Source organism: Vulpes vulpes, chromosome 10 (assembly GCF_048418805.1).
Source record: "Vulpes vulpes isolate BD-2025 chromosome 10, VulVul3, whole genome shotgun sequence".
NCBI lineage: Eukaryota > Metazoa > Chordata > Mammalia > Carnivora > Canidae > Vulpes > Vulpes vulpes.
This window is the reverse complement of record NC_132789.1, coordinates 55118297-55132692: the sequence shown is the minus strand read 5'-3', so window position 1 is coordinate 55132692 and position 14396 is coordinate 55118297. Positions and strand designations below refer to the sequence as shown.

The window sequence follows — 14396 nt, the reverse complement described above, 5'->3', positions numbered from 1 at the left end:
TAATGGTTTTATTATTCAGAAATTTCCAAGTTCTCCATAAATTGGTTTCACATTACTTTTCTTGTTTTCTTTCCTCACTCCCTTTTATAGATAAATTGGACAGTATTTCACTCTCTGGATAGCTTTCAATTTCCCAGATTCATTTCTTTGTGGTCTCTTTGTCTATTTAGAATCCTCATTATCTCCATTTACACCTGAAAAAAACCCATCTACCCTTCAAGGTCTATTTCAAATGACATTTTCTCAAATGTATATTCTTATTCTCTTAACCAAAGCAACTTTTCCATCTCCAAATTTTTATTTAACCGTCTTTGTATCTTTCTTAAGACATTTGTCACAAGCTGCTTTATGTTATACTTACTTGTGTACTTATCTGTTCTCTCCTCCCAGATTGTAAATTCTTTGAAAGCAGAGAATAGATATTAATCAACTTTGAATTAATCAAGGGGATAATAATATATTGCATTAAATATTTGTTGGATAAATAATATTTTAAAAATTATGAGTTTTATTATTTGTAAAAACAACACCTGGTACACCAAATTAAATAAAGGCAACTCCAAGGTTCATGACAGCATCATACTATATTTACAGACACAAACGAAATTTAGGGGACGGGAGAAGTCTATAGAGGTTAAAACTCAGTGTGAGAGACATCTTAGCAAGCTCATTGAGGAGATGGGTTAAGATGTAATGTAGAGGGGCAGCCTGGGTGGCTCAGTGGTTTAGCGCCGCCTTCAGCCCAGGATGTGATCCTGGAGACCTGGGATCAAGTCCCATGTCGGGCTCCCTACCAGGAGCCTGCTTCTCCCTCTGCCTGTGTCTCTGCCTCTCTGTGTGTGTGTGTGTCTTTCATGAATAAATAAATAAAATCTTTAAAAAAATATGTAATGTAGAATAGTGCTATTCATGCCCTGGCTATTATAAATAATGCTAAAATTAGCATAGGAGTGCACATATCTTTTCAAGTTAGTCTTTTTTTCCCTTGGGTAAATATCCAATAGCGGAATTACTAGATCATGTGAAATTTCTATTTTTAATTTTTGAGGAACCTCCATACTGTTTTCCACAGTGACTGTACTAATTTACATTACAACCAAGGGTTGCTTTTTCTCCATATCCTTGCCAACACTTGCTTCTTATCTTTTTTATTTTAGCCATCCTAACAGGTGTAGAGTGATATCTCATTGTGGTTTTGATTTGCATGTCCTGGTAATTACTGATGTTGAGCATCTTTTCATGTGTCTGTGGGCCATCTGTATGTCTTCTCTGGAAATATGTCTATTCAGATCCTCTGCTTATTTGTTAATTGGATTAATTTTTTGATGTGTTATATATGATTTTTGTATATATCAGAAATCAACACCTTATTTGATATATCATTTGCAAATATCCTCTTCCATTCAATAGGTTGTCTTTTTGTTTTGCTAATAGTTTTCTTCACTGTGCAGAAGATTTTTATTTTGATACAGTCCCAATAGCTTATTTTTGCTTTTGTTTCCCTTGGCTTAGAAGACCTAAGTCTGACCTGGCTAATCTCCGAGAAATTACTGCCTGTATTCTCTTCTAGGGGTTTCATAGTTTCAGGTTTCACATATAAGTCTTTAATTCATTTTGGGTTTATTTTTCTGTATGGTGTAAGAAAGTATTCCAGTTCCACTCTTTTGCATGTAGCTGTCCAGTTTTCCCAACACCATTTATCAGGGAGACTGCCTTTTCCTTTTCCTTATTGTATATTCTTCCCTCCTTTGTCACAGATGAATTGACAATGCAAATGTGAGTTTATTTCTGGGTTCTCTACACTGTTCTATTGATCTATGTGTCTATTTTTGTGCCAATATTATGTTGTTTTGATTAGTACCACTTTCTAGTATATCTTAAAATCTGGAATTGTGATTACCTCCAGCTTCGTTCTTTCTCAAGATTGCTTTGGCTATTTAGGGTCTTCTTTCAGCATTCTGATAGGGATTGCATTGAATCTGTAGATTGGCCATTTTTAAATGTTTGTTTGTGGGTGTTTTTTTGTATATTTTTTTTATTGAAGTTCGATTTGCCAACTAATAGTATAACACCCAGTGCTCACCCCATCAAGTGTCGATTGGCCATTTTGATAATTCTTCTAATCCATAAGCATGGAATATCTTTCCATTTGTCTGTGTTGTCTAGAATTTCTTTGATCAATGTTTTGTAGTTTTCAGAGTACAGATCTTTCACTTCTTTGGTTAAGTTTATTCTGAGGTATTTTATTCTTTTTGGTGCAGTTATAAATGGTGTGATTTTTAAAGTTTCCCTTTCTGTGACTGCATTGTTACTGTATAGAAATGCTGTCAATTTCTGAATATAAATTTTATATCCTGCTACTTTATTGAATTTGTTTATTATTTCTAGTTTTTTTTTTTTTGGTGGAGTCTTTAGGATTTTCTATGTATAGTATTGTCATCTGCAAATAGTGATAGTTTAACTTCTTTTTCAGTATGGATACCCTTTCTCTCTTCCTTCCTTTCTCCGTTTCTTCCTCCCTCCCTCCTTCCTTCTCTCCCTCCCTTCCTTTTCTCTCTATTTTTCTCTCTTTCTTTCATGTGATTGTTGTGGCTAGGCCTTCCAATACTTTGTTGAATAAAAGGAGTAAGAGTGGACATCCTTGTCTTGTTCCTGATCTTAGAGGGAAAGCTCTGTTTTTTTCCACTGAGTATGATGTTAGCTGTGGGTTTTTCATATATGGCTTTTATTATGTTGACATATGTTACCTCTACTCTGTTTTGTTGAGAGTTTTTTTTTTTATCATGAATGGATGTTGAATCTTGTCAAATGCTTGGTCTGCATCTATTGAGATCATCATATGATTTTTAACATTCATTTTGTTAATGTGTTGTATGATGATTGATTTGTGAATATTGAACCATCCTTACATCTAGGAATAAAACTTCCCTGATTGTGGGGAAGATGTTTTTAATCTATTATTGTATGTAGTTTGTTAATATTTTGTTTATGATTTTTGCATCTTTGTTCATCAGAGATACTAGCCTATAGTTTTCTGTTTTTTCTAATGTCTTTGGTTTTGGTATCAGGCCAACGGTGGCCTTGTACAATGTATTTAGAAGGTTCACTTTTTTCTTATATTATTTTCAAATAGTTTAAGGAGAATAGGTATTAATTCTTCTTTAAATGTCTGTTTGAATTCACTTGTGAATGCGTCTGGTCTTGGACTTTTATTTTTTGGTAGTTTTATGATTACCAATCCAATTTTATTACTTGTAATCAGTCTGTTCAGATTTTCTTTCTTTCTAGTTCAGTTATGGGAGGTCATATGTTTCTAGGAATTTGTCCATTTCTTCTAGATGGTCCAGTTTTTTGGTACATAATTTTTCATAGTATTCTCTTACAGCCTTTTGTATTTCTGTGGTATTAGTTGTTACTTCTCTCTTATTTCTGATTTCATTTGTTCGGGTCCTCTCTCCTTTTTTGATGGGTCTCACTAAGGGTTTTTCAGGTTTGTTTATCTTCTCAAAAAACCAGATCTTGGTTTCATTGATTTTTTTCTATTTTTAAAATTGATACCTCATTTATTTCTGCTCTGCTTTTTATTATTTCCCTTCTCCTGCTCACATTGGGATTTGTTCTTCTTTTTTCTAGTTCCTTTAGGTACAAGGTTAAATTGTTTAAATGTTTTCTTATTTCTTTGACATAGGCCTATATTGCTATATATTCCCTCTTAGAATTGTTTTTTTTCTGTGTCTCAATGATTTTGGATCACAGTGTTTTCACTTTCATTTGTCTCCATGTATTTTTTTATTTCTTCTTTGATTATTTAATTGGTCCTTTGGTTGTTCAATATCATTTAGTCTACACGTTTGGGTTTTTCCCAGCTTTTTTCTTATGATTTATTTTTAATTTCAAACCATTATGATCATAAAAGATGCATGGTATGATTTCAACCTTCTTAAATTTGTAAAGGCTTGTTTTATATCCTAATGTGATCTAGTTTGGAGACTGTTTCATGTGCACAAAATAATATATATTCTATTCTTTTTGGATGGACTGTTCTCTATATATCTGTTCTTTCCTTTTGGTCCATGGGTCATTCAAAGACATTGTTTCCTTATTTATTTTGTGTCTGAATTGTCTGTCCATTAATGTAAGTAGCATGTTAAAGTCTCCTACTATTATTGTATTGCCATCAATGTTTCTCTTTGTATCTGTTAATATTTGTTTCATGTATTTAAGTGTTCCACTTTTGTGTGTATAGATATTTCCAATTAGTATATTCTCTTGTTGGATTGATCCCTTTATCATTATGTGATACCTTTCTTTGTCTCTTGTTATAGTCCTTGTCTTAAAGTCTATTTTATCTGATAGAAGTATTGCTACCCCAGCTTCTTTTTTTGTTTTCTGCTTTAATTTGCCTCGTGAATGTTTTATCATTACTTCACTTTCAGTCTATTTGCATCTTTAGGCTTGAGATGAGTCTCATGTAAAGCAGCATATAGTTGTTTGTTTGTTTGTTTGTTTGTTTTTAATACATTCTGCTAGAGAAGAAAAGAAAAATAGGCAGGTTAGAGACCCATCAAATTAACAAATTGCTTCCCTAATGTCACTCTAAATAATGTTTTCAGGATCCATCCTCCCAGGCTTGGCATCTATTCAGACATCCATTCTGAGTTCTTAAAACACTAAATAGCTAGAAGACTAGTTTAAATATTAATAAGCTCTCTACTCACACCTATTGTAATTAGTTCATTTTTTCATCCTCTAATATGCTTTGCCTTGATCAAATCTGCCCAAATTCATAGATTCTTCCTCCCAAATTGTTGTCTGGGTATTTATTCTACAATATGGAGGCTCCTCAAAACGTTAAAGATAGAGCTACTCTATGACCCAGAAATTGCACTACTAGGTATTTATTCAAAGGTTACACATTTGATTTGAAGGAACACATGCACCCCAATGCTTGTAGCAGCAAAGTCCACAATAGCCAATAGCCAATATATGGAAAGAGCTCAGATGTCCATTGATAGATAAAAAGATACCACACACACACACAGACACACACAGAATGGAATAATACTGAGCCATCAAAAAGATAGAAAACTTGCCATTTGCAAATGTGGACAGAACTATTATTATTGTATTATTGTAAGTGAAATAAGTCAGTCAAAGACTTATGTTACGTGAATCCATTTTATTCTTGCGTAAGTCCCACAGATATTTGGGATAAATTTGCCCCTTATTTCCAGCTCATGTGGTCCTTTGAGGGTTACTGAAATAACTGAAAGGAGACAAAGACAAATTGGATTAATAAAATCATGGGAGGATAATTGACTTCATATTTCCAGAATATGTGGAGAATAAGATTGCACATTTGTCACTTAGCTCCAAAGTACACATTGTGAATAGGCCAATATGGTAAGGAAATCTTACCTCCCATTACCAAAATTCTTCCTTTAAGAGCCCTAGAAATGAGGAATTTTATTGGAGAGAAGTCAGCATGCCACCACAACATTTGCTTTTAATTTAAAGGAAAGGTTCCTGGGAGATGTTCCTTTAATAAATAACTCCTGGTGATTTTTTGATCTTTTAATATTCATTCACCTATTAATTCGTTATTCATTTCTTATGCATTCATTAATTTAACAACCATTTGCTGAGTGCCTATTATGTGGCTGGAAATGGGGTAGACCTCTTGCCATTTGGGTGTTCCACCAAGCATCAGCAGATCACCTGAATATCTAATTATAAAGTCTTTCAACAAACACCAGAAGAAGATGAAAAGCATTCTAAGACAATATGTGAGCTCAGATAATTGGGGAGAGTAGGGCAGAGAGTATGGTCAGAAGTAGGTCAGAGAGAGTAGGTCACCTTCCTCATGCTCAGCTCACCACTTATGAGCGTGCAAGCAACGTAACCTCTTGATGCTCCTTTGAGTATACGGTGAGGACAGTAATAGCTCTACACAAAAAAATACACAAAACAATATTTGTACAGCTCTACTAAGTGTTTCTACATAAGGTGAGACTGCTTATGTCATCACTATTATTAAATATTATGTTAAAAGGGAGATAAAGGCTGAAAGAAGGCTATATGATTGCTTGATCCTAGAGAAACACAGGACAGAAAGGAGAATTAGGGTTTTTGGCTGCAGGCCCCTGCCACATGACAGTAAAATACCTAGAAACTCCTCCATTCATATTGAAAGCAGCCTTGACACAAGAACTTCATGTTTAGGTGATATGTGCATTCTCAAGACACATTTTAAGTGTTTTAAGAAATGTTCTTGTTAACATCATACTTTTGTGTTTATCATTAATTTAAATAATTTTATTTTTATTTTTATTTTTTTAAATTTAAATGATTTTAAAAATTAGAACAGTTTTAAATTTAGAGAGAAGTTGCAAAGATAGTACAGAGTTTTTACATTATACTGTATATTTGTCAGAACTAGTGAGCCATTGCTGATATATTATGATTACCTAGGCTCCATGTTTTATTTGGATTTATTTTATTACATTAGATTTCAGCAGTTTTTCCTTAATGAATCAGTTTATCCAAGTTATCTATTTTTGTTTTATTGTCCTTATTGATTTATTGTCCTTATGCTCTTTATGTTCCCAAGAAGCTTTTTGTAATTGTCCCCAAAACAAACAAGGCACCTTGCGAGATTATTTTCCTTCGAGAATATGGTGAAATCTATAATGTAAGCAGTCACAGTGCAGTCTGCTTCCTCTCTTAAGTGAAGAACTCTTTTCTGTCCCTATCAGTCTCTTCCTCTTTCTTCAGGTATGTAGCTTCTCATCTGCAGGTTCTCTCTTGTCCTGACTCTGATACAAGTGTTATCATGGGAATCTGGAGGGTTAAGGCTGTGCATGGGGATAGCAGACCTAGGGTATCCACATGATTCACTGTGCTGTGGTAGCACTCTGAAACTTGACTTCAGGTCTAAAGATTATGCTTGCTTCTGTTGCCCCCTTACTGCCCCAGTCCTGTGCCATTGTTTGCGCCTTTGAACTGTTGGCAGCTTCCTCATATCTCTATGCCTCTGAAGATGTTGTTTCCTTTGCTGGAATTATGGACCTTCTCCTTGCCTTCAGTACTCAGATTAAGAGTCTTACCTTCTTGGAAGTTGTCTCTGATCCTATCCTTGTAGAGTTTTATTAATTGGTCCTCATGTGAATTCTCATAACATGGTGTGCTTATCTTTAATGAGCACAACACTCACCATATCTATTGCAATTTCCTTCTCACTAATTGGGCTCCCCCATTATTGGATGGCCTTTGTATCTGGAGGATCTGGCACAGTGGCCAGCCAAGAATAACTGCTTGAGCAATCTTTCTTTCTTCCTTCCTTCCTTCCTTCCTTCCTTCCTTCCTTCCTTCCTTCCTTTCTTTCTTCCTTCCTTCCTTCCTTCCTTTCTTTCTTTCTTTCTTTCTTTCTTTCTCTTTCTTTTCCAAATTGTGAAGTAATTGACACATAACAATGTGTAAGTTCAAGGTATAAAAGATGTTAAATTGGCACTTATGTATTGCACCGTGATTACCACCATAACTTTGGCTAACACTTCTATCATATCATGGAATTATCATTTCTTTTTTTGTGGTGAGAACATTTAAGATCTAGTCTGTTAGCAGTTTTGAAGTAATCATTGACTAAAATCACTAGGCTATGCGTTAGGTCCTCAGAACTTATTCATCTCCTGGTTGCAGGTTTGCACCCCTTCACAACACCTCCTGAGTTTCCCCACCCATCTCCCTTGATAACCACCATTCTACTCTCTGTTTCTACAAGTTCAGCTTCTTTAGATTCCACATATTAATGAAATCACACATTTGTCATTCTCTGACTAAATGTGTTTTTGAAGAAAAGAAAGAAGGAAATGAAGAAAAAAGGAACTTAGGAAAGAGGAAAGGAAAGGAGGGAGGAAGGAAAGAACAGAAAGCTAATGAAGAGAGAGAAAGAGGCATGGACAGTTTTTCATCTCAAAAAGAATTTGAGCAGAGAATTCAGGAAAAACCACACTTTCACAGTTGGCCATTCCTTGTCTAGGCAGCCCCTTTATTTTTAACCTAGAGAGTCAAGCAATAACTATTGCGAACAATAAAAGGCACTTCTGTGATGCAACATGATAATCCTTTTTGCCTAAATGGGATGAATGCTATTTGAGTTACTGTATTTATCATTGTGATTGTGTCACCGAAACACAAAGAACTTTAGGCCTGACCTGAAAGTTCATGATGTATTTCAGTAACAAATGTTATAGTAACTCACAGAGGGTTTTTATCTTTTGTGTATATATGTATATTTTTTATTGGAGTTTGATTTGCCAACATATAGTGTAACATCCATTGCTTATCCTGTCAAGTGTCCCCCTCAGTGCCCATCACCCAGTCACCCCATCCCCCCACCTCTCCTTCCACTACACCTTGTTCATTTCCCAAAGTAGGAGTCTCTCATGCTTTGTCACCTTCTCTAATTTTACCACCCATTTTCTCTCCTTTCCCCTATCATCCCTTTCACTATTTTTTATATTCTCCATATGAGTGAGACCATCTGATGATTGTCCTTCCCCAATTGACTTACTAAACTCAGCATCATACCCTCCAGTTCCATCCACGTCAAAGTAAATGGTGAGTATTCATCCTTTCTGATGGCTGAGTAATATTCCACTGTATACATAGACCACATCTTCATTATCCAGTCGTCAGTGGATGGACACTGAGGCTCCTTCCACAGTGTGGCTATTGTGGACATTGCTTCTATAAACATTGGGGTGCAGGGGTCCCGGCATTTAACTGCATCTGTATCTTTGGGGTAAATCCTCAGCAGTGCAATTGCTGGGTCATAGGGCAGATCTATTTTTAACTCTTTGAGGAACCTCCACACAGTTTTCCAGAGTGGCTGCACCAGGTCACATTCCCACCAACAGTGCAAGAGGTTTCCTCCTCCTCCACATCCTCTCCAACATTTGTGGTTTCCTGCCTTGTTAATTTTCCCCATTCTCACTGGTGTGAGGTGGGATCTCATTGTGGTTTTGATTTGTATTTCCGTGATGGCAAGTGATGTGGAGAATTTTCTTATGTGCTTGTTGGCCATGTGTATGTCTTCTTTGGTGAGATTTCTATTTACGTCTTTTTGCCTATTTCATGATTGGATTGTTTGTTTCTTGGGTGTTGAGTTTGATCAGTTCTTTATAGATCTTGGATACTAGCCCTTTATCTGACATAATGCTTACAAATATCTTCTCCTATTTTGTTGGTTGTCTTCTAGTACAAAGCTGTGATCAACAAGACAGTGTGGTACTGGCACAAAAACAGACACACAGATCAATGGAACAGAATACAGAACCCAGAAATGGACCCTCAACTCTATGATTAAATAATATTTGACAAAGTGAGAAAGAGTATCCACTGGAAAAAGGACAGTCTCTTCAATAACTGGTTTCAGGAAAATTGGACAGCCACATGCAGAAGAATGAAACTAGACCATTCTCTTACACCAGACACCAAGGTAAACTCAAAATGGATGAAAGACCTAAATGTGATACAAGAATCTATCAAAATCCTAGAGAAGAACACAGAAAACTCCCTTTTTGAACTTGGCCACAGCAACTTCTTGCAAGATACAGCTATGAAGGCAAGGGAAACAAAAGGAAAAATGAATTATTGGGACTTAGGATAAAAAGCTTCTGCACAGCAAAAGAAACAGTCAACAAAACTAAAAGGTCACAGAGGTTTAATCCTTGATTCTTCTCAAGCCCTCTTAAGCTAAATCCTTAGAAATTCATTCAGTAGGTAATAGGACCGAGGCAGTATGTTTACTGTGCCACTAATTTAAAACATTTTCTTGTGTACTTGAGTTTCAGCAAATTAAAAATGAAATTTTAAAAGAAAAACAGATTAATAGTTTTATAAACTTAGTATTCCTGGGCTAGTGGTCCAATATAGTGATACTGAGCATCAACTACCTTCCTTTATGCCAACTTTGAGTAAATAATGTAAAGCTCTAAAAATGGCCTGCATATTTTTAACTAGTAATTTACCAAGTAGCCTTCAATAAAGTTTTAAAAGGGGTTACCTAGTGGGAATTATACTTGCACTTTCTTTGTTTCACAATCCTCTCCAGATCGCTACCTAATCACCCGGCTAGCCATTCCCTCGGGCTGGGATGATGCATACACATTTCTGACAGTTCCTCTTGCATCAGGAATATAGAAATAGAGCCTTGCAATCCAGATCAGAAGCCGAGGCATAGCCATAAGGTCATAGAATCTTGAGAGAGAGAGAGAGAGAGAGAGAGAGAGAGAGGACAAGTAATGTAGGACCCCTTCTCAGGCTCCAGGTGTAATCCATCTGTGAAATGCAACACACACATAAGAGAAGCATCACTATACAGATTTTGGTCTTTTAGCGTGAATATCTAACTAGAGACCCCAGTTCCATCTCAGAAAGCTTTATTGATCCAGGAAGATCTCCAGTTACCCAAATCCATGTCGTGGGACCACACTCCAGGAGATGGCCAGAGTAAGTTTCCCATCTGTAATGATCAATTAACAACCAGGTAGACAGGTGAGGGCAACTTTCATTGATTCAAATCATATTCAAGGATAAAAACGGAATGTTTAAAGTCTTCATCCACATAATAACATCTGTACTAATAATTCTAAGTAATTTAGGAAATAGTTTACTGTAGTTTAAAGTGTGTTTCACTATTATTTCCATTGGAATTTAGTTCTAGCTTTACACAAACAGTGCAGCCTAGGTAATTCAGTTTCCTCCGTGCACTACTTTCACCAGTGGTTAGGTGAGTGGAAGGAAGTCAGGTGATCACGAAGGTGTTTTTCATTTATGTAAGTGTAGGATTTTGTATAAGTTATGGCTCAGTCTAAAGAGGATTTGAGAACGTCTCTTCAAGGTATTTCTCTAAATAAATGGTTTTATGTCAGGTATTGGGTTTGATCTATCTTTTTATGTTCACAGCACGATACCAGGCGCAGAGAATGTGCTCCACAAATTTTTATCAGTTGAAAGGATAAATAAATATTGGTGCTGTGTGAAATGTAGAAGATGAGAGAGATGGTACCTTAAATAGTCTGTGCTGTGTTACATCTATACATGTGCAGAATTTTTCAAGACTTTACCTACTCAATGTATTATTCCTTATCTCTTAGTTCCATAAATAGCAAGTTATTTCCTCAGTTGTGGACAATCAGAGGAACAGGATAAATTGGGATTTTAAGTGTTTCTATAGGTAAAAGTTCAAAGGATTGACAGGTAATAAAATGATGTCAAGTGACCAGAGACATGAAAACATGTACACTTGTCATAATGTCTCTGTGAGGGATATTGATGTCAAGGATGCTATGGCACAAAGAGTTTTCTGTGGGATGGAACTTCCTGTTAGGAAACAGATCCAGAGTATTTGCTCTCCTCTCCTTGCATGTTGCTCACAGAGGAAACTAAGACTGAATCTCTTTCCCAGAGGATTTCAGGGAGCTTCAGTCTTGCTATTTGTTTTATTTGAAATAATTTAGTGGGGTTTATGGAGTCAAATAAGGGAGCAATCTTATTTCTTTAACGCCATTATCACTAGTATATGTTCTTTGGTGTTATCTGAGAGACCGAATTTGACCTAAAGAACCTGGACAGACCTGTGGAAATGATCCATCCCATACAGGCCCTGCCCACAGTGTTCAGACGTTTGATAGTGATGCTTCTGAAGTTCTTTCACTGACATGATTATGACTTAGATTGACTGGTAACTTGTGGCTTTTATGTCCATTAATTAATTTGATCCTTACATGGGGGCATTATTCTTTCCCAGGGGAGGACTCTGAAGTTAACAGAAGTGAGGAAACTTGTGTTAGGATGGCACAGCCTGTAAGAGTCAGAGCTGTTGAGTCAGGCCCTATTGTTCTATCTTTAAGTCCTGTGCTCTTTCTCCCAGTGAAGATAGTAGAAGATCTTGGGTCTTAGACTTGGATTAATTTTAAAGGCTCCCGAGGAGACCCCAGATAAAATTGAGATTGTCACTATTCAGGAAGAATATAGCAACTGCCCAAATGTCTTTGGGTATCCTTGCTTGAAACCCTAAAGTGAGCCATTCAAAAATCTGGACTATATTCTGGTACTACTCTAGCCCAAGAACATACTTGAGAATGTGGGTGTCAGCACTCGATACTTTTTCTAAACATGAATCACATGGAAATACATATACCTGGAAATTAGGAGATGAACATAGTAAGGATTTCGGTGTCCTAGGATGACTCCTTCCCAGGCTTCTCCCTTCTTCCATTCAGCATGTTCTCCAGTCATGAAGATGAGTGATGATAATGATATATTCACTTATAGTGTGACATATGCATAGTGCTTCACAAGTGATCCTTATACCACTTAAATGGTGTGTACTATTCTTACCCACATTTAACCCTTGAGAAAGGAATGATAGTTAAAGTGTAACAGAAAATCCAATGTGAGTCAATGATGTGGTAAGAAAATTAATGGTGAGAAAAACATCCATTAACTGTGTTCAAGAGATACAAAAAGCTTCCTTACTATATTTAGCATCCCTTAAGTATTTCCATAAGACTGCTCCTGCCCACCATGCTGACAATGGCTTACGATATTTATTTATTTATTCTTGCAGAGAACCAGAGCCATCCAACCAGTATCACCTGGGTCCCCATGGAAGTGGCTAACAATGTCACTGAGTTTATATTCCTAGGCCTCTCCCAGGATCCTGGAATGCAGCTGATGTTCTTTGCCTTGTTCCTCTTCTTCTACATCGTGATCATGGTGGGAAACCTGCTCATTCTACTTACAGTCTTCTCTGATCCCCGGCTCCACACACCCATGTATTTCTTCCTCAGTAACCTGTCCTTTGTGGACATTGCCTATTCCTCAGCCACAGCACCCAAGATGATTGCAGACTTTGTTTCTGAGAAAAAGACCATTTCCTACTGGGGTTGTGTAACTCAGATGTTTACCTTCCACTTTTTTGGTTGTGCTGAGATTTTTGTCTTGACCGTTATGGCTTTTGACCGTTATGCTGCCATCTGCCAGCCTCTCCGTTATACGACCATCATGAGTGCCAATACTTGTATCGTGCTGGCATCACTGTCCTGGCTGGGAGCGCTGGGTCATTCCTTTGTTCAGACCCTACTGACCTTTCAGCTGCCTTTCTGCCATAATCAGGTCATTGACCACTACGTTTGTGATGTCCACCCAGTCCTAAAGCTTGCCTGTGCTGATACAACCCTGGTAAACATGTTGGTGATTGTCAACAGTGGTCTCATTGCTCTAGGGTGCTTCCTCATTCTTCTGGCCTCCTACACTGTCATTCTCTTTAGTCTTCGCAAGAGGTCTTCAGAGAGCCGGCGCAAGGCTCTTTCTACCTGCGGGTCTCATTTCACTGTAGTAACGTTCTTCTTTGTCCCTTGTTTCTTTATTTACCTCCGTCCATCCACCACTTTTCCCCTGGATAAGGCTGTATCTGTGTTCTATACTACCATCACCCCAATGCTGAACCCGCTCATCTACACTTTGAGGAATGAGGATGTAAAGAATGCCGTGAAACGGATATGGAGTCACATGGTCTCCTTGAAGGAAAAGTAAAAGGGATAGGTCATCAGAATTGCAAAATCATAGAATGAGCTGATACCTTCAGTGTGGTCTGAAACTTATTAATGATTTTAAGAAATGGTTCCTAAAATTTAGCTATCTTGTACTTTTCACTTAACAGGCAATAACATGAGTCTATTTTCTTTTTCTTTTTTGAGGTGGACTAAACATAGACCTTTCCATACCGTCAAGATCTAATCTTTCCTCACTTTTAGAGTAGGAGAGTAAACACGTCCACTCAGTGTCTCATTTAATTGCTTTAGATCCCTTCAATTCAAACTATGTTTTCTTAAGCTATATGAATGATTTAGAATGAGGTTATAAGAGAAATATATCTCTGAGGAATCAGACCATTTATGTTAAAAACAGAAGTCTAACTCCCCAGAAACTGCCTCCTTGTCTCCCTGCCATCCTCTCTTTCTTCTTTCTCTTCCTCTCTTGTCCTTTCCCTCTTTTCTTCTTTTTTCCCATTTTTATTTCCTAGTCTTTCCCCAAAAATATCACATAATATGGTAGGGGATATGGATTCATAAAGAGGTAATGGAGATACAGAATAACAAGTACAGAAATGATTACATAGAAATTTACACTATATACAATTAAGAGATTAGTGTAAATTCACAAACTGTCCAAAGAATGGTTTTTGTACAATAGGGGAAAAGAGAACATTTTATATATTTGGTGTGGAGCAATTTTTTAATGAACATGTTGGGAAAATGGAATACTTTCTATTGTCCCAGTAGTATATTATTTTTGCTGAAAGTTATCCTTATTTATTTTTGCAACAC

The 14396-nt window shown here is 36.7% G+C and overlaps 1 protein-coding gene across 1 annotated transcript; it reads left to right on the top strand.

Annotated features, from left to right (window-relative positions):
- The first annotated feature begins 12672 nt into the window (after window positions 1-12672).
- LOC112914976 (olfactory receptor 4S2-like) lies at window positions 12673-13602 on the top strand. The gene has a single exon (XM_025992277.2). It carries the CDS (start codon window positions 12673-12675, stop codon window positions 13600-13602), a length of 930 nt encoding a protein of 309 aa, XP_025848062.2.
- The last annotated feature ends 794 nt before the right edge of the window (window positions 13603-14396 follow it).